The sequence below is a fragment of the Tursiops truncatus genome, chromosome 5 (genome assembly GCF_011762595.2).
Source record: "Tursiops truncatus isolate mTurTru1 chromosome 5, mTurTru1.mat.Y, whole genome shotgun sequence".
Classification (NCBI taxonomy): domain Eukaryota; kingdom Metazoa; phylum Chordata; class Mammalia; order Artiodactyla; family Delphinidae; genus Tursiops; species Tursiops truncatus.
This window is the reverse complement of record NC_047038.1, coordinates 72,944,380-72,965,681: the sequence shown is the minus strand read 5'-3', so window position 1 is coordinate 72,965,681 and position 21,302 is coordinate 72,944,380. Positions and strand designations below refer to the sequence as shown.

At 42.0% G+C, this 21,302-nt stretch overlaps 1 protein-coding gene across 4 annotated transcripts in view; it reads left to right on the top strand.

Moving 5' to 3' along the window:
• The window catches only part of LNX1 (ligand of numb-protein X 1), a 199,962-nt gene that overhangs the window by 38,652 nt on the left and 140,008 nt on the right, over positions 1–21,302 (top strand). For 3 of the 4 annotated variants that reach the window (XM_019928167.3, XM_073805258.1, XM_073805257.1), the window contains one exon: positions 8,923–9,008. The exons of the other annotated variant lie outside the window; for it this stretch is intronic. Coding sequence is in view for 2 of the 3 variants with exons in the window: in XM_073805258.1 (XP_073661359.1) it covers positions 8,932–9,008 (77 nt within the window). In the remaining variant the exon portion in view is untranslated. The remainder of the gene's footprint in view (positions 1–8,922; positions 9,009–21,302) is intronic. 4 annotated transcript variants of the gene reach the window in all.

The window sequence follows — 21,302 nt, the reverse complement described above, 5'->3', positions numbered from 1 at the left end:
TAGGGAAAGAAGAGAATTGGGAGTGACTGATAATGGTATGGAATTTCTTTTGGGGATGATGAAAATGTTCTGGAATTAGATTGTGGTGATAGAGAGTGGTGATAAACAGTCTTGTGATGATACTAAAGACCACTGAATTGTACCCTTAGAAGGGTGAATTTCAGTGTGTGAATTATATCTCAATGTAAAAAAATTACTTAAGACCCTGTAATCCTACTTGGTGAGAATAACATTTTCATCTTAGAGCTGCACTGTCCAGTAAGGCAGCCACTATGAAATGTGGCTAGTCCAAAGTGAGCTGTGCTGTAAGTGTAATATACACTGCAATTCAAAGACTGTTTTTTAAAAAAGAATGTACATTATCTAAATACCTTTCTAATACTGAAGTGATACTATTTTAGATATATTTAGTTAAATAAAATATAGTGGTAAAATTTACTTATCTGTTTATTTTTACTTAAAATGTGGCCACTAGAAAATCTAAAATTCTGTATGTGGCTCACATTTCTGGCTCACATGATCCTTCTTTTGGCCTGATCTGCCTCCAGGGTCCTCCTCAGTAGGTTGGAGTCTTTGTAGAGACACATGAAAGTGTTTGCATCTGGGGTTAGTGAATCTGAAGCTGGTCCTTTTCCTTTACATAAAGGGCTTTGTACCCAGCGCTTGATTAGCTCTCTTCCATTAGCATGACTCAACACATGTAAACAGGGCAATTCAATGGATGCTTCCAGTTTTTGTTCTTTGAGTAGAAGGCCACCTGCAAAAACAGAGCCTTGTTATCTCAAAGAGCAAGGTTCTGGACCATTATTTTAGAAAGTACTTCTTGTGTCTCTTGCTAATGAACTACACAGCAAGTCATCTGAAAAAAAAAATTTAAGGCATAATTTCTTTCCTCCTCACAGTAATTTTTTTCCAAGGCTCAAGTCCTCTGTCAAAGTTTTTTTAGCCTTGGCATAAATTTCTAGGTATCAGTGAAAATTGGTCATAAGAATTCTTCTGGAAGGGAAAATTTGTTTTTTCCACATCTTTATTGGAGTATAAATGCTTTACAATGTTGTGTTAGTTTCTACTGTACAACAAAGTGAATCAGCTATATGTGTACATATATCCCCATATCCCCTCCCTCTTGCGTCTCCCTCCCACCCTCCATATCCCACCCCTCTAGGTGGTCACAAAGCACCGGGCTGATCTCCCTTGTGCTATGCGGCTGTTTCCCACTAGCTATCTGTTTTACATTTGGTAGTGTATATATGTCCATGCCACTCTCTCACTTCATCCCAGCTTACCCTTCCCCCTTCCCGTGTCCTCAAGTCCCTTCTCGACGTCTGCGTCTTTATTCCTGCCCTGCCACTGGGTTCATCAGTACCGTTTTTTTAAATTCCACATATATGCATTAGCGTACGGTATTTGTTTTTTTTACTTACTTCACTCTGTATGACAGATTCTAGGTCCATCCTCCTTGGAAAATTGTTTTAAATAAAATGAAGACAAGGATTTATTTGGTAGGCAAAGTAGTTAAGGGCAAATTATTTGAATACTGTAGAGATGTCTATCAGCAAGGAAATTAGGTAGGTTGATTTCTTTAAAAAAATCAATATCTTTTTGTTATAAAAACAATATATGCTATTTTGAGAAATTTCAAAAATAATGAAAAGCAAAGAGAAGTAAATAACCAACAATTCCTAATCATACTACCAGAGATAATCATTGTTAATATATAGAGGCCTATCTTTCCAGGGACAGAAAGGTCAAAATAATCCTATATAGAGAAAATTGGCCCCAATTCTATTAACTGCTGGTCAAAAAATAGAACAGTTATTTTTCACCCAACAAAAATAATTCTACTGGCACTAAATTTTGAGAAGATAAATCAGCTTTTTACAAGTTTGGTTATAATATTCCCATGTTACAATTTACTAGGTGGACTTAACGTAATCCTTTAGCCTTTACTTCAATAAAACAAGAAAGATATTTACATTACACACATCAAAGATGTGGGTGGGCATGTCTCTCTACATTTTTCTCTTCTCTTCACCGACAAGGTTGTGTAAAAATATTAACTGCTTCCCCATAGGCTCATGTATGTTGTATAGTATCTGCGTCATGAGGCAGAAGGATGGATTTTTCTCTGGAGTTTTTATGGACCCACATTCAAGTGTTTCCCCAGCTGTGTTTTCAGCTTTGAGTTGCTAAACTTCTTGAAAAGTAATCAATTTTGATCATCTTAAATCCCAAAGTAAATTTTCTTTTCTGGAGATTACTCTAGTTACTAACACAGGTTAGTCTGGGCTATTGAACCATCTTTTAGTGCCGTGACATCCAAACATGAAAGCTGTGGTTTTGCTTCGAGGTGAAAGGGAGATTTGAATTATGACTCAGATTCTTCCCTGCAAGAGGTGAGGTCTCAGAACTACTTTGCTCTTTTTTCAGTTGTATCTTGTCTTATTCTTTGGCCATTTCATCGTATAAGTCTGCTCTCTTCAAAACAGTGTAAATGCCTTTAAAGCCAAGATTCTTATATGATGTTATTTTTTGTATTTGTTTATATGTTTTATAATTTTCTGTGTACACACACAGACACATACTCTCAGTAATACTTGTTTCTTGACTAATGAGAAGTACAGTGATATTTAAAAGTTTTGGAGATTGTCATTTGTAGGTGATTTCTTGTTAGATAACTTTTATAAATGACTATGTTTAACATTCCTTAGTTTAAACCTTTCAGCTGTAACTATACAATTAGCCACGAAGAGTCAAGAGTGTTTGCTAAGCACTAGGGCTCTGCCGTGTAACCGTGCTAGCTTAGGCAGATAAATTAGCCCATCTGTGCCTCAGTTGCCTTATGGAAATGATAGATTACTAATTAACTGAATTAGTTAATTCATGTCAAGTGAATAACGTGATGACTGGCATAATGATAAGATATCAACAAACATTAGCTGCTGCTTCTGCCGCTCCTGCCAATAGTAGTACTATAATCAGTACACTCTTGACCAATGAGATCAGTTCCTCCACAAGTGGAGAGAGGCTCTCTTCTTCCGTGCTGGGATCTTTGAGAGCTTTCTATGTGGAAAAGTGAGGCAACAAGGGAACATCTGCAGAGCTGGCCAGCTAAACCAAATCAACAAGTCACTCTTCGTTTTGTGACACATGCAGGTATTAAGAAAAGGAGATGAAAGCAGCAACAGGTGTCCCAGGAGACGCTTAATTTGGTCAACATGTGCTAACCTCCCACCAGCCATGCTATCCTGGGTATGGGTTCCTGAAGAGTAGATATAAGACGTGGTGCCTGCCTTTGCAATCTTCTATCTCCCAGGAACCATTAAATACGTGGTATTTAGCAGTTAGTTGCGTCCATGCAGAGAATGTGTTTTCCCAGATTTCTAGGAAAAAAATGAAAAAGGAGCCCTGTTATACAGGAAACACTAGAATAGAGCAAGAAAAGATATATACTCAGTTAAAACATCCAGGCCACTCTGTTAATCAGCTATTGCTGTATGATACACCACTTCAAACTCAGTGGCTAAACCCACAACCGTTTATTATCTCTCCTAATTCTGGGGCTTGGCTGAGCTACTTCTCTGTAGCTTTTGCCTGGGATCACTCGTGAGGCTGCCTTCAGCCGGAAGGTCCAAGATGGGCTCACTCCCAAGTCTGGGAGTCAGTGCTGGCCGTTCGTGAGAGCCTCCATTCTCTTCCAAAGGTCTCTCATTCACCAGTAGACTTGCCTGAGCTCCTTTACAGCCTGTCGATCTCAGGGTTCCAGGAGGGCAAGAGTGGAAGCTGCAAAGTCCCTCAATGCCTAGGCTCTGAAACTCCCACGGCATGCCAAGGCCAGCGCAGGCAGATTCACAGGGGTGGACAAATGGTCCCTAATTCTTATTGAGAGAAGCATACCATATGGCAAAGGGGTTGGACACAGCATCAGTTAACTAATTCTGCATTAACAAACCATCCCAAAAGTTATGGCTTAAAACTAATCTCCCACAGCCTATTCGCCTTCCTCTAACTTGTGTCATTTTCTCTTTAGTGACATGTGTAATTATCCCTCCTGTTTCTGCAGTTAATCAGTTTGAAACGTCATGACACAGCTAGGGTCAGTGACTTGAGGAAAAACGAAAACTACATTTCTTTCTCGCTCTCAGAGTTCAAAAGCAGATGAATGAATTGAGGAATAGCTCCAAAAGTCAACTTGGGATAAGATGAAGGGAGGAGATGTTTCATTAAGAAGAGGAGCCAGATTCTGAGGGGGGGCCACACCCCTTGGGTCCTCCCTGCACCTGGAGCTTCCTTTGAAGTGAAGGAAATTGTTCCACCACAAGGAGGCGGAGGGAAGCAGGTGGATGTGAGCACGGAATGTGAAACTAGTAAACATTCTGTAAACACCGAGGGCGCGGTCAGCAGCGTGGGCTGACCAATGGTATCTCGTGTTCGTTTTCTTGTCTTCTTATAGTTTACCCCATATTTGATTCTGAAGAAGTTCACAACTTAGACAACTTTAAAGTTCTTGGACTTATGACCTAAAGAGCAACTGGTCATTCTCCAGGTACCTTCACCTTCTGACTTCTCTGTTGTGGGGAGAGAAGAACCATGACCCGACCCCCCTAGAGAAGCTGCCCCAAATGCTGTGATTTGCTTTACTTACAAAGGTTAACCTGGGAGTCATTTCACAGAAGGAAGTATGGACAAGAAGGGACAGAGGTAGAAAAGCCAAAATATATTCATTTCTAGAAGGAAGTTGGAGCCCTTCTGAGCGCTGTTTCTGAGATGAAACACTATGCCATGGGAGGGTAGGTCTTAGAATTAAGAATGGGAATCCCAGAATCAGAAATTCTTACCTGGGGAATGTTTTGGTACAGGGGTACAAATGGAATAGCAAATGTTCCTAGAAAGGAAAAAGTTATCTGGGAGGCAGAGTCCTTTGAACTGGCCGGGTGAGCTCTTTATGTCTGAACAATACACATTCATACATTTTCACAAATGCATGTATGTGAGGGATTTAAACATAGGTACATGTGTGTGGTCATGTGTGGGTGGTCTTTTTGTTTGTTTTCCTTTTTTTAGGCTTGGTGCCTCCTCTTCTCTTACAAGCATATCAATTCCCAACCCACCACCTACCCAGATAACCCTTATTAATAATCTAATATGTATCTTTCCTATTTTTACCCATGGCCATGTAATCACATAAAGATGCACACATACACAGGTGCTTTCTGATCATCGTTTGTTTTACAAAAATAGAAAACTATTACCCTTTATTTTCTGCACTGTGCATTACTCAGTCAACAATGCCTTCTGAAATTCCTCCTGTCCATTAGCAGAACTCTATGTCCTTCTTCCTGATGGCTGTGTTGTTCTGTCACAGGCTACACCATAGTTTATTCAGCCATTCCCTATTGCTTGAAACATTGTAGCTTTCACAGACAATTTGAAAAAAAACAAAATAAAACCACTCCCTCCTTCCAAAAAAACAGTTTATATGAGCCCTTATGTTCTACTGACTTTATTTCTATTGGAGAGTTTCCCAGGAAAAAGATTTCTGGCCTAAAAAGTATATGTATTTTAAATTTGAAGTAGATATCACCATACTGCTTCCCCAAGAGGCTGTAGCATTTTTCATTTTGACCGTGAAAGTGATCCCTTTCCTACAACCCAGCCAGCAAGAAGTGTTTCAGATCTTTTAAATTTTAGACAATTTGGTAGGTATAAAATGATATCTCATTGTTAATTTGCATTCCCCTCACTTTGGGTGAATTTGAAGATCTTTCCTTGTTTCTCGGACATTTGGATTTGTTTTTCTGTGAACTGCCCATTCACAGACTTTGTCCATTTTCCTACCGGTTTGTTCTTTTTTAAACAATATTTATTTATTTATTTGGCTGCACCGAGTCTTAAGTGCTGCATGAGGCATCTTCGGGATGTTTGTTGCGACATTCAGGTTCTTTTAGTTGCGGCATGCAGGATCTAGTTCCCTGACCAGGGATCCAACCTGGGCCCGCTGCACTGGGAGCATGGAGTCTTAACCACTGGACCACCAGGGAAGTCCTCTGGTTTGTTCTTGTTTCTCTTGTCAAATTATAATAAATATTTGTATATTATAAAAATTAAATATACTATCTGCATGATATGTATTCCTGCAAACCTATTATGGTCAATGATATTTTTATGACATCTTTGCTTTAAAAGTTATAATTTTAGAGTTAAATATGCCTATCTTTTCTCTCGTAGCTTTTGACTTCTCAGTTTTGATCAGGGACGTTTTCCTGCACAATATAGTACATATAATCTACTAGATTTTCTCGCAAAAGCTTTGCTTTATCTTTTTACTCATATATTTGTACTGTATCCTTGGATGTGCAATCAGACTGGGATCAAATAAGGTACTTATTTGAATACAGTGGCTTTCTACAGAGTTCTAATAACCGGTGAGGAAGTCTCTGCCCCATTTTTACTTTTCTAAAATTACTTAGCTTTTCTTTAGTATTTAATTTTTTTCTAGAAACTTTAAGATCACTTTATGCAATTGCCAAAAACAAACAACCAAAATACCCACCTTATTGTGAGTTTTCATGAAATCCATACACAATTTGAGGGAACATTTTTATGGCATTGAGTTTTCTCATCCAAGAATATGGCATGTCTTTCCGTTTCTCCTTTTACATATTTTAGTATGATTTTGTTATTTCCTTTTTTTGTTATGTCCAAATATTCCATAGGGGTTGATTTTAAATGATTTTTTTCCATTCCTATTTTATTGCTAGAGTAGAGAAAAGCTAATGATTTTTTTTTTTTTTTTTTGGCATATTTTTGGATCCATCTACTTTACAAAATTCTCTGCTTAATTCTAGGGGATTTTTACCAGATGCCTTTGGGCTTTCTAGGTTTACAATCATATCATCTGCAAAAATAGATCATTTTTCCTCTTCCTTTCCAATGTTTTTTCCAGTTTTCAAATTTGTTGCCATAAAGTTTCAAATTATATTTTCTTTTAATATGTTTAGTCACTTTAATATCTGTTCTTTCTACTCCCTGATCTTTTATAATTTTGCTTTTTCTCCTTTTAAAAAATTAGGTTGTTTATCAAATGTATAGATTTTTAATACAACAAGATTTTAAATTTATTTATGTGTTCAACTACTTTTTTCCTTTCTATTATATTAAGATTTTACCCTTATAATCACTCTTTATTGTTCTTTTTCTAATTTCTTAGAATGCGGATTTAGTTTCTTTACTTCTCATATTTATTCTTTCACAAGGAAGGGCTTTTGGTTGTAAAATTTTTCTAGTATCATTTCATAGAGTCTTAGAGTATTTTACAAAGGTTGCCTTTTCATAGCTTTCAAGATGGTTGGTAATTTCCCTTTTGATTCTTTGTTAAGCCAAATATTTTCTAAGTATTTCTTAATTTTCAAGTAGACAGTTTTTGGTCATCTTTTCATAATTTTTTTCTTATTCATTGAATTGGGATCAGATGATATAACCTATAAAATCTTTATTTTTTGAATTTCAGAAGTTTTCTTTGTAGCCAGCTACATGATCAGTCTTTATAAATGTTCTGCAGGCATATAAAAAGTAACAAAAATTATCTTTATTTGAAATGTAGGGTTTTGTTCAGTTATTGTATTGGGAAGCAGTATGGCACAGAGATTAAAAGCAAAGTCTTTAGGGAAAATATGTTTATTTTCAATCTTGAACTTACCATGTGACCTTGACCACATTTGTAAGATGTAAATAATAGTATCTACCTCATAGGGTCTTTGTGAGGGTTAAATTATTTAATATTCATAAAGTACTTAGAATAGAAATTAGCACATACCAAATGCTATATAATTAATTGTTTGTAAACAAAAAGAATGAGTCAATTCATCTATGCCCTTATTTCCTTCTTTCTCCAGAATTGTCCAATACAGTCAAATAGATATATTGGGTTAGTATAAGTTGTTTTTTTTTTTAACACCTTTATTGGGGTATAATTGCTTTACAATGGTGTGTTAGTTTCTGCTTTATAACAAAGTGAATCAGTTATACATATACATATGTTCCCATATCTCTTCCCTCTTGCGTCTCCCTCCCTCCCACCCTCCCTATCCCACCCCTCCAGGCTGTCACAAAGCACCGAGCCAATATCCCTGTGCCATGCGGCTGCTTCCCACTAGCTATCTACCTTACTACGTTTGTTATAGTATAAGTTTTTTGGTGTTTTTGAGGATGGCTCGTGTGTCAGAACATTATTCTGGTACTATTTTCTTTTAATTTAAGCTTTAAATTATTAAAGTGATAGATTTTTAAATGTAATCCTTTTTTCTTTAGATTTTCAATGCTCATTTTACTTCCTTGAATTTTTCTTATCTCCATTACTTTTTTTTTTTAACATTTGACCACACAAATTAAAATTTCTTTGCCCTTTAATAAACTTAGTCCCAATCTCATTCTTCCTTAACTAAGTTGCCTTTTCCCCAAAATAGTACATAAATAACCATTCTCATTATACTTTAGAATGCTGAATTTCCTTCAGAGCAGTTCAGGCAAATTAAATAGCCTGTTATAATCACATTGGATTACAGATGTGCTCCCAAAATGATGTTAAGTGTACTGACTTCCACAGTCCATTCATTCTTACAATTTCCAGTGCCATTCATTTTTTGTGTTAATCCAAGTTTCTGTCTCACATCACGTTCCTTCTCCCTAAAGAAATCCCTTTAAGATTTCTTGTAGTTCATGTCTGTTAGTAATAAGTGATCTAGGTCTTTGTTTATCTGAAAAAGTCTGAATTTCACTTCATATTTGCAAGGCTTTTTCCCCGGGTGTAGAATTCGGGGTTGACAGTTTTTCCCTTCCAGCATTTTAAAGATGTTCCCCCATTGCCTTAGGCTTTATTCCTTTCTGATGAGAAGTCTGATCTTCCTTATCTTCCTTCCACAGGCCTGATCCATGAGGAAGCATTTCTCCCACCTTCTACCCTGCATCAGTCTTTCTCAGGAGGTCTGTGGAGAAGAGCCTCTGATTAGGTATGACTCCTCTATTTACCTGTGACTCATATATTTGTACTATACTCTCATATGTGACTCATATATATGTCTATACTCTCATGATAGCCCAAACTTGACTTTAGAAATTTACTACAGATTTTAGCTGAATTTTTCTTACTTGCTTTCACGGCAGATCTGCCTTCTTCCCATGCGCTGCTTCAGATTAGCTAGTACTCATATTTTTTTCCTTGGAAGTGCCTATCTTCTCTTAGATTTCAGGCTAGCTGGTTGCCCTACAACTTCAGATCACTAATGGACCCCAGAAGAGTTATGATTTTGTAGATTATTCTACTTTTTCTTAGGGTGTGAGTGATGTTCTTTCCAGTTTTTTATATTCTAAGAAGAATCCACCTACTTAGATTTTAAGTGTAATTTACAAACATTATTATTTAATTTATAAATCTAGCAAAAAAATATATATATATATATACACACACACACACACATATAATCCCTTCTTAGCATACTTTTTTTTTTTTTATTTTTTTGCGGTACGCGGGCCTCTCACTGGTGTGGCCTCTCCCGTTTCGGAGCACAGGCTCTGGACGCGCAGGCTCAGCGGCCATGGCTCACGGGCCCAGCCGCTCCACGGCATGTGGGATCTTCCCGGACCGGGGCACGAACCCGTGTCCCCTGCCTCGGCAGGCGGACTCTCAACCACCGTGCCACCAGGGAAGCCCCTTAGGGTACTTTTATAACTTAACTTATTAAATTTTTTAACATGTTCAACTGCATGGTAAATTGTAAAGAAAATATATTAAAATTTCTTTTTAAATATTCCAATTATCTGTTGTCGTAGATTGTATTTTCCAAAATGGGTACCACACCACAATTCCCATCCCATATGCTCTTCAGTGTGACCCTGACACTTCCCATCATGATATAGAAAGTATTTTTTCATCCCTTTGAATCTGGGTGACCTTGTGACTCTTTCTACCATTAGAATATGGGAGAAGTTATGCTATACAAGTTCTGGTCATAGACCATAACTGACCCGGCAGCTTCCACTTCACTAGGCTAATGGAGACTCCAAGTCTTGCAGTGATCTTGTGATCCAGGTTCCTTGGATTCTCCCTTAATTCTCTGATGAGTATGTGAAGAGAGAGAGGTTGTTTTAGCACTTGTTTACAGCCTGTTCATCTTTTTGTTACTTGATTCTATTCTCAAGTATTTATAGATCCTTTCAACAACTCTTATAGATCGTTACATTACCTTGCGTTATTTTTGCGCATCTCTTCTGTCTTGTCTGATTTTCTGTTCACGATTCCAAGGTCATTCTAATGGCATCCTAAAGTTATCCACCAGAACTCTTTTTTAAAAATCAAGTTGTTGTTATATTTCTAAAAGTGTTTGGTTTATAGTTAGATGTTTAACGTTTGATGCGTACTTTGGTGTTTGATGCAAATGGGATTATGACTGTTATACCTTCTTTATAAAAAGTATCTTTTATCATAATGGAATATCTTTTTTTGGTCCTGTTTAGTGATTTTAAACTTAAATTTCACCTTTGCTGATGTGAATACGCTACCTCAGGTCTTTTTATCGTTTCATTTGCCTCTTTTCTTGCCCTCGTTTCATCACATTAACAGCATTTAGTTAAACTTTGTGTTTGAAAGCCTCTGAAATTTACTTAGTCCACAAATATTGAGCGCCTACTATGTCTTAGACTATATCTGGGCATTGGTGTAAAAAGCAAAGATCCCTGATCTCAAGAAATTTTATGGGAGGAGACAGACGATAAACAATACACATAATAAATAAGCAATTAACATAACGTGTTAGAAGTGATAATGATGTGGAAAAAGGTAAAGCAGGGTACGTAAGATTGGGAGCACAAGGGAGGAGTTTGTCATTATAAATAGAGTGGTCATGAGAGACCCCACTGAGATGGTGACATTTGAGTCTGAATTAAAGGAGGGAGGAAGCAGGCCATGTGGACACCTGGAACCTGGAAGTGTTCCAAGCAGGAAGAACAGCCAATACCAAGTTGTAAGGTGGAGGTATGCTTGCTATGCACGAGGAAAAGCCAGGAAGCCAGTGTGGCTGGAGTAGAGTGAAAGGGAAAAGTCATCGATGAGGACTGAGAATCGGCATGGGTCTGGCCACAGGACGTCATTGGTACGTTGGCTGAGGGTGGGCGGTTTTAATGGAGTGACGAGGAAATGCCATGTTCTTCATGATGGTGGATATGCTCAATTCTACTTCTCTCCAATTCGTTTATGATTGGTTTGATTTTATTTTTTAAGCTTTTTCTTTGTCCTAATTTTCACAAGTTTGATCAATATCCGAGGTGGGATATCTGCAGTCTAAATTCCTTGAGTTTTCCGCAGCCCAGCCCTAAACTCATTTCTGTCTCCAACTACCACAAAAAGGCAGGGATTTTTAGCTATTCTTTCCTGCAGACCTTTGGTACAGAGGAAAGAAGAGGGCTGTGTGTGACTTTGGGCCACTGTATCAATCTGGCTGGCAAACAGGTGCTGTAGACAAATCCAGTCATTGAAAACAGCTTATGAAAAGGGGCCATTTCCCAGGTGAGCAGAGGGACAGTGCAGACTCAGGGCTACTGACAGTGTGTGTTTCGGTGGGTGGGTGAAGGCATTACCACGCAGGAGAGAAGCAATGACTAGAATTCTGAGAGAAAGAGAGCTTGTGCCCTGTGTCAGAAAATGAAACCACTCTATTACTCTGGAAGGGGAGTTTAAATGCATGTAAGAAAGCATGTCACTTCCCTCAGAATTCTATACCTCCAAAGCGTCATCTTTTCCAGTTTCCTGCTCCTGCATTGCTCTTTTCTTGGTGACCTGTGACCTGCTATTCCCACCCAAGTGGTTCAGCCCCATCCCAGACATGGGCACAGATTTTCAGTCCTGGAGAATTATATGAAAGCCAAATTAGTCTGTCTCTGACTTTGGACTGATATTCATAATTCATTTCTGGTTACAAGAAACAACAAATCCAGGGCTTCCCTGGTGGCGCAGTGGATGAGAGTCCGCCTGCCGATGCAGGAGACGCGGGTTCGTGCCCCGGTCCGGGAAGATCCCACATGCCGCGGAGCGGCTGGGCCCGTGAGCCATGGCCGCTGAGCCTGCGCGTCCGGAGCCTGTGCTCCGCAACGGGAGAGACCACAGCAGTGAGAGGCCCGCGTACCGCAAAAAAAAAAAAAAAAAAGAAACAACAAGTCCAGCTAACCTAAGTACACCCCAGATACCAGGTGTATCCCCTTATATACTCTTTGGAGCGCTAGTTAAACTTGGCCTAAACCCCAATACCACCGCCCATGAGAGTTCAGGGTCCTTGGTACAATCTCCGGGGGTTCCTGAGTTCCCTTCTCTTGTTCCTCCCTGTCTCCAGCTCCCACATCCTCATGGGATCTGCCAGTTCTTCTTCTTGTCCACCTGGCTTTTAAGTCTAGACGTTTCATCAGTTTGCCCCCCAGGTATTCCCATTACTTCAGCATGTTGCGAGTATAAAAACTTTAATAACAGGTCACATTTCACTTGGTCTCAGTTTATTTTTTCTTCAAATACTCTCCAGTCTGAGGAGGCCGTCCTGTGCTTATAAGAGAACAAAGAAGTCCACCAGCGCTGGTTGCTGGTATATTTTTACTGGGGCGGGGGGGGGGGGGGGAAGTAATATAAATTCTTTCCTAGGGAGAGTAGAGCAAACATCAGCAGCTCCTCAGAAACTTGGAATGGACATAGCCTCAATTTGCTAAATTGCCCTCCATCAGAGTCACAGAACAGCAAATGGATTTGGGCGGCTGCCCTGATGATGACGCCACCACCATCTGCGAGAATTCTCAGCATGTGTCGTGGCCCCACGTTGCGGTGGGACGGCCATCAGAAATAAGTAACTTTCCGTTTGTGAAACATCACCAGGTATTCTAGGCGATATGATAGTCCATGTAACTAGGGATGATTTTCAAAATATTTAGCAATCAGTACAGCACAGGCCTCAACCAGTCTGAATAGACCTGAACAATCAGAGGAGATGTCAGGAGTAAAACACCCAGTACAGCCCCAGCTGAATATCTACCCTGCATATAACTTAATAGCAACTCTGCTAATTCACATTGTTTTGTACCCAGATGCTTCCTTTCTCCTCCCCTTTCCAAACTATACTTTGCCCATTCATTCATCCATTCATCCATCCATCCATCCATCCATCCATCCATCCACCCATTCATTCAACAAACTCATGATTAAGCTTTTCCATGTGCTTTCCCAACCTTTCTCAGCTCCTGTCCTGTTGTCGCTCACACAGGCATCTTCCCTAATTAAGTCCTTGCGTGCTTGACCTCATCCTGGCATCTGCTTCTCACAGGACCCAGACTAACTCCTAATGGTGGTGTCAGGATCATAGACAGCAGAGCTCTCTTGTTACATTTGGGTCAATCCATCCTTGGATCATTACAGAGGGTTACTTCATTTCCATTACTTTGGGCATGTGCATTGACAGACCCTGATTACTCTTTCTATGTTCCTCTTTCCATTTAAGCACGGATGAAGAGGGTAGGTAGTATACAGTTTCTATAGAACAAGGAGATTTGTAGGAGAGGGGATGGGGGCAGGGAGAAATAATGGCAATCAGTTTAGAACGTTTGGCTTTGAGATGACTAGCGCTTGGGACTGACCTGCTGGTGACCTCTGGCATGTGCTTCCTGGTTCCTTTATTCTGGAGACGATGCTACCTTCAGATGGGTAGAGCGTAGATCAGAAGACTCACAGGTCTTCTTCCACCTTCAAGTTCAAAGGAGTTGGTGTGTGCAGCATCCCCTTGAGGTAGAGATGAGGAGGGGACATGCCCAGCACGTCTGCTGTCCCCTCTGCCAAAACTGCACAGCTATATGACATTGAAGAAAAGCAGGGACTTCCCTGGTGTCACAGTGGATAAGACCCTGCGCTTCCAATGCAGGGGGCCCGGGTTCGATCCCTGGCCAGGGAACTAGATCCCACATGCATGCTGCAACTGAGAGTTCGCATTGCCACAACTAAGGAGCCTGTGAGCCACAACTAAGGAGACTGCCTGCCACAACTAAGACCTGGTGCAACCAAATAAAAAAAAGAAATAAATATTTAAAAAAAAAGAAAAGAAAAGCATCCTGAGGTACACCTGGCTTGCTGCCCCACACACTCCATAGTCACAGCTGCGAGTTTATAGGTGGGTGGATGGAACATGAACAGTATTGATCCAGGTGCAGCCAAATAATGCAAAAGGACTGGCCACCCTGGGGAGACACTTCAGTGAGAGTCACCCAATGCAGAGGTGGGAATACACCCGTGGCAGGACTTGTCAAAGCCGTACTTCCGTCCACCTCCTGGGGCGACTCAGAGAAAGTGGGAGAAACGACTGAAGGCCAGCCTCTCCCTTGCCACGTGGACCATGCCACTTCAGGGGGACACGGTGAGCTGAAAAGACCAGCCTAGCCGCCCTAGGCTGATGGCCAGTACTGATATTGACAAAGCCTCAATGAAGGCAGTACAAACAGAGAACTTGGAGATCTGGGGCCTCTATTCCCCGGGCCGGTTTATAACACTGCTTCTAGCTCTTAACTCTCTGCAAATGTTCCTTGAACTGAGCTGAAGGGATTTGAAAATAAGATGCAGGCATCTTTCAGACAGTCTCATACCCCAGGGAGAACGAGCTTCTGCTGTCTGCACTTTGGCACCTTGGTTGCAGTTGAGGTCAACATTTCCAATGCAGGATCAGTTGAGCCACCCAGTAACGGGGGACTCCAGGAAAGGTTTATGATGGCAACAACCCCACATTCTCATAATTGGCGAGGGCGAGTAGGAGGGGAAAGTATTCATCACTCGGTGATAATCTAAACTTCGACTGCAAGGGCAGCTTCCACGCTGAACTTGGGAGGAGCTGGCAGCTCCTGGAGCCAGAGTTACCAGAACTGGCCGTGGAGATGCCATCGTCCACATCACCGGAATCCATGTTCACTGCGCCGCCTTGCTGTGGCTTTACGACCAACGGGAAGCGCCCTTGTTTACTCCGGGCACCTCATCATGGAGTAGTGGCAGGTGTCCAGGGAAATTCAGCTCTAAGAAGGGCTGAAAAGAGAGGCAACCATCCAGGTTCATTGTCCAAGCTGAGAAGGAACATCTTCACCTGCTCATGATCTGAGAACAGACAAACGAACTTCCCTTTGCTGAGACTCTGGTAGTCAGAATCAGACCAAGAGCTGTCTCCACATTAATGGTGAGTGGTTTTCCTGATATCCTTTCTTCTATTCTTTGACTTAGGAGAACTGAAGGACAGGATTCTTGGCAATGATCCCCGTTTTTGAGAACATGGCCTCTCTTGGATGGAAGCAAAAGTTCAGTGGGAAGGAAAACACTTCCCTACCTAGAAAGTTAGCTGCTTCTGTGCTTATCACACCCGAAGGAACCAGCAACGTGATTCCCCTCTTGCTTTTGCCTTTTCCACTCCATCCCTTACTGGGCCGTTTTGTGTGTGTATCTGTGAGTCACCGTATGTTACTAGTTATTTTGAACTTTCAACTTTCTCAGGAAAAAGTTTGAAGAAGTTGGACTCTTAGGCCTAGACAGAGCACTCTATTAGACAACATAAAAGGCAGCAAGTATATGGAGGTTGGTGAAGAGAATGGTCATACGGTCTTCTTCACTGAGGACTGAGTGTACAAAAAATAGAATTAAGTGGGATTTAAATTATACAACACTGAAAAAGCTTATGAAGTTTGAGGTGGGGATTTTTTTTTTTTTTTTTTGCAGTACGCGGGCCTCTCACTGTTGCGGCCTCTCCTGTTGCGGAGCACAGGCTCCGGACGCGCAGGCTCAGCAGCCATGGCTCACGGGCCCAGCCGCTCCGCGGCATGTGGGATTTTCCCAGACCGGGGCACGAACCCGTGTCCCCTGCATCAGCAGGCGGACTCTCAACCACTGCGCCACCAGGGAAGCCCTGAGGTGAGGATTTTAACTAAGGTTTACCGAAGTCGTCAACTCCTCTTTAAAGGAATTTCAATTCGTCTAAATATCTACAGATGTTACTGTCACCTGAGAGCACAGGTCTTTTTCAAGTTCTTCTCAAGGTGTCAGCCAATCCTGACTGTGGGCATGAAACTCTGAGACCACATTTGAGAAGTTGTTCGTTTTTCTACCCACTCAGAGAACCCGCCTCTACATTCGTGAAAATCGTTAAGGCATAAGAAGCCTCAGGTTCTCTGGAGTGACACACAGAGAATCTAGAAGCAGGGCAAGTCCCTGTTCCCATGAGCCCCCTTCTTGCCTAAGGGCCAAGGCGAGGCTATGTGGAGCCCGGGAAAGAGGCTCTGAAGTAAGCAGATCTGCACCCCAGTGTCAGCGCCGTCATTTACTAGCTGGGTGAACTTGGGCAGAACTCTCTAACAACTTAAAGCCTTTACATGAGAAGAAACAAGCTGACCTTCCTCTTTCCTGCAACTGCACAAGCACCTGGTAATTTCCACCTGTGCTTTAATCCTTTGTCTTTAACTCTGCTTCTCCATTGATTATGAGTTCCTGAAAACAGAGATTCTTCTCATCCTTGAGAGTGTTTAACCATTTTCTTTGAATAAGTGAATGAATGAAGAATGAATGTCTAGAATGTAGTATTACTGTGAAAATTAAATGTAATAAAGTTAGTTCCCTTCCCAAAGTCTACAAGCCCAGACTCCTGGGAAAAGGAAGGAGGGATACTTCCAAATTTAACCTAACAATGGGAATTCCCTCCCTTCCCTTGTTTTATAGTCATCTTTAGATCTTTTAACTAATATTTATTGAAGGCACTGGGCTGTGTTCCTTCCAGGCACTGGGCTACGTCCTGAAGGTCTATGAAAAGTCGTGTTCACTAGCTGACTCTCTAGAGTCAGATTGTCTGTAATAAATTACAATCAGCACAATAACTGCTGGAGTAGGGCGTAAGGAGAGCACAGCACAGGTGCGGATGTCGGAAAGCCAGGGGAGATTCTACAAAGGAGGTGGCATCTGTGCTGAGACACGAAGAGGGAGAAGGAGTTACCCAATCTGAAGGAAGGGAAATACCTGAGTGTCAGGTTTGCCTGTAACCTGCTGGGCATGTTGGACAAGTTACTTTACCACTCAGAGACTCAGCTTCTTCCTCTGCTAAGCAGAGCTAGCTCATGGGGTTTCTGCCAGGATTCTGTAGGAGAATATATAAAAGTGCCTAACATCAATCTGGGCGATGGTAAATGAACAAGAACTGTTAAGATGGTGCTGCATGGGTAAGAGCCTAGCAGTGAGAGACCCTGGCTGTTATGGGAACCACACTCAGGTTTTTTGGGATATCCAAGGGGACCCCAATGAACAGTGACTCTCCTGAGTTTGGAATAATTGGAGAAAAACTCAAAGGGGTAATTATGGAGGCCAAAATATGGCCTTTCAAATGGTAATAGCTAAATTGGAGAACGAGGCCTGGAACAAGGGAAAACAGAGCTTGAACGCACCCAGCCTGAGCAGATCTGGGCACGGCAGCTTCTCAAACAGAAGCCTGCCTGGGGAAGACTCAGCAGGTGGAGCTGCAGAGGAAAACTCGGGCTCATTCCCAAGACAGAAAGGGGAGGAGAGAAGCCAAGCTTGCCTGTGGTTTTTTTTTCCATTTTTCCAGCGATGGACTTGCAGGGGCAGAATGAGTAAAGGGCGAAGCACGGTCGGAGTTTGCTTTGGAAACCACTCTCCTGCGGAAATGAGGGTATGGGGGGGCAGTCCATCTGACACAGTGTTACCAGGGCATGGGGGCTGGGGCGTGGGTGGTATTCTGTGGGTGGAAAGGATGTGGAGGTGTTGATGAGGTATGATTGGCAGGCAGGGACCAGGTCATGAAAAGCCTAGTGTACCAGGCAAGGCAAATGAACAGAAGGCGGGATGGCTGCAGAGAAGAGTCACAGGCCAGGAGTGCCGAGGAGACTTGACTAGCGCGGCTGGCGTTGCAGAGCGTACAGATATAGTGGCACCAACCACCGTGCTTATAGGAAGAGAGAAGCCTGGCACCCTGGTTCTGCCAGGCCATTAGGAAGTCGAGGATGCAGGCAAGGAAGTGGGATCTGGACCAGACAGGCTTGAAGTGAAAACAGTAGGGAACAATATTCTTGGGCAGCCTCTAGGAGTCAAGAACCAGGGGTCACAATCAATTCAAAGAGGAAGGTAGAATTTGGGTAGGGGAGTGGAAAATCTGAATGGCTAAAAGAATACGGGAGGGAGCAGCATCCTCAGAGTTTTTTCTTGCATGATAAGAAGATCCAAGGGGTGGCCCCGAAAATGGGCAGCTTAAGAGGAGTAGTGATAACTGTCCTTAGAGTTGACAAGGTCAAGGAGGTAGAGGGGTTGTCTACAAGGACATGGAAGCTCCCAGGATGAGGCCACAGTTCAAAAGGAGGAGACACATTTTACACCTTTGACACGTGGTATTGGGTCAGTTATAGTAGCTATAGATGATGGAACCAAGAAAGAAAGATACGAAAACCTTCAAAATGGCAACAGCCATCAGCCCCCAAATTGACTAACCCACCTGGTTTACGCAAGGATGGAGTCATGAAAGCGTAGATATCCACATTTGCAGAAGACAGGCCTTGTGACATTTACAGAGAGAGCAATAACGATGTCTTTTTTCTACTAAAGAAGAATGTGCCATGCTGGCCGCAGGTCTGTGTAGGAAACCATCACAAAATGTGTGCCACCTCCAGTGACCAATGCACTCCCTCTCTCGCCAAAAGCAGACAACCCAGAGAGGGCTCCCAAACTGTACATCCGTCACGTAGCCTAGAAGCTCGTCTGCAGGCCAGATAACACATGGGCTGTGAGTCTGTGAGAGAAATGCAGTCTCTTCCACATACACAGAACCAGAGGGCATCTATCCCATCAGCTGATATCTGTGATTATCACTATTATTTTCCGTAACTGCCCTCTGGGTTCTGCTTACTTGTACCTTGCTAAGTACTTGTAATTAGCCATTAAAAGATTTGGAGCTAAGCTAGCTCAGAAAAGAAACTGAGGCCAACATGATGCAGTATGTACAGCAATTCCATCTCATAATGCTAGATACTTTCAGCTAAAGAGATGCCTTTTATTAAAATCAGATGGAATATGTGCACTTTTGTTGTGGCATTCAGTCGTCTTAGACAACTCTACAAATATGCTGTGGGGGGAGAAAAAGGAAGCAAAGAGGGGCTGAAGTAGTTCTGACGAATCTTGAGGTACGGTCTTAGCAATAGTTCATTGCCGGGAAGAAACCTTGAGAATGCCAACCTTCATTGTAGTGATCTAGAAGGAAAGAGCTTTGAAAACAGACCTCCTTTCCCCCCATAGATTTCCCTGTCAAGATACATAAAAGAATTCAGACTAATGAAAAAGCCCAAGTGAGCTGGCTGGCTAACTAGGACAGGCCCAGCCTTGAGTTCAGAGAGCTTTCTAATGTGTTCCACCTGTCTCTCCAGAGAACAAAGTTTACAGGATATGTTGATGGCAAAGGAGGCTTGCTTCTAAAGAGTGAGATGATCATATGGTAGCCGAAATGGCATATCGTAGAAGTTTAGCTCAACACCAAAAATACGGTCACTCTTAATAAATGACCCATGCCCTAGATGCTGAATTTCTTTCTCTTTCTTCCTCCCTTCCTTCCCTCCCTCCCTCCTTCCTTTCTTTTCCTTCCTTCCTGTCTTTCTTTCTCCCTCTTTCTGTCTGTCTTTCTTCCCTTCGCGGTTTCATCATCATGAGAGAAGTCTCCAGCAGTAACGTGAAGACGTGAAGGGTGAGCTCTTAAGGCTCTTTATCATCTGGCCCACCTTACCCATCCAAACCAAGCACAGGATGGCTCCTCTTTACCCCGACAAGGTGCACTTCTCATGGTCTTGTCCTTTCCCTCATCCCCTTCTCATACCTTCCTCCCCAACACACACAAGTTGGGATCATCCCTGCCTCTACCTGCTGTCCTGTCTGGATTTGTGTGCCCTTCTCAGCTATCTCTCCAAATCCTAAAAGGTTTGATTCATGTTCCATTCTCCATGAAATCTTGCCTAATGACACCAGCCAACACCAATCTTTTCCTTTCCTGATTATCCCTCCCATTTACTCTTAAACCAAGGATAGAAATTGCTATGGTGCTTGGACTTGGGTCTTGAAGATTCCAAGGTCACCTCTGAGCTCAAGGGCATCACGGCCTTCTAGCAATGACAGTGAGAATGATATGGGAGGAGGAAACGGAGAGGCATGTGTCTAGTATTTGCCAAGCCTGGTCCAAACCATCTAACTTGGTAGTGGTTGTATTGGAACTTAATTTTATGTTGTCCATATAATCCAGTTGTATGTAGTTCTATGGTCTTATGACCCTTCTGATAACATTTGCAGATTTTAAAGGGATCGACTGTTGAAGTTTTAGAGAGAAATAACCATAAATGATGTCATAGAGAGTTACAACCGATCATTCTGGAGGGGCCCCTCAAGTTGGCCTTCCTTGCTTGGGGTTGGTTTGACAGACTCCAAAAAGATGATGCACCCTGAGGATGCCCCCAGGGAGGATGGATTTCCTGGTGTGTTTTCTCATAAATATATGTATAAACGTATCCATATGTCTATATGTTCTATATTTACATACTCAGTGTATAAACCAGATTAATAATTCATTTGCAATTGGAGACAGTCCTTCCCAGAAACTACACTTCCCAGAGCTACTTCTACAAGACACTTCCTTCTGAATAGAGGATGGGTAAGAACTTTGATTAGTGTCCAGGAAGTTGTCCAGGAAGCATGAGATCAGAACCCTTCCCCATTTTTTCCCAGTGTGTTAAACTGCTCTGGCCCTGCCATTTGCTGGCTGGGCTGGCTTTCAGCGTCTCTATGCCTCGGTTTTCCAGCGTCTATGCAAATAGTAATAGTGCCTAACATAGGATTGTGGTACAAAGTGCTTACGACACTAAGTAGCACCAGCTAAGCACTTATTCAGTGTTTGTTTCTTATGATTATTGTGTATATCTTTTCACCAGTACTTTAAAAATAGCATTTCCATAAATAATGCAACAGCCCTAATGGAATAATGAAGCCCATATTGATTTTTTTAATCTTTAAAGATTATTCTAAATCCAGGAGTACCAAGTCGAGGGGCTTATTATGTGAGATACATCTACTTTTTCCTTTCCCTTTTTTTTTTTTTTTTTTTTTTTTGCGGTACGCGGGCCTCTCACTGCTGTGGCCTCTCCCGTTGCGGAGCACAGGCTCCGGACGCGCAGGCTCAGCGGCCATGGCTCACGGGCCCAGCCGCTCCGTGGCATGTGGGATC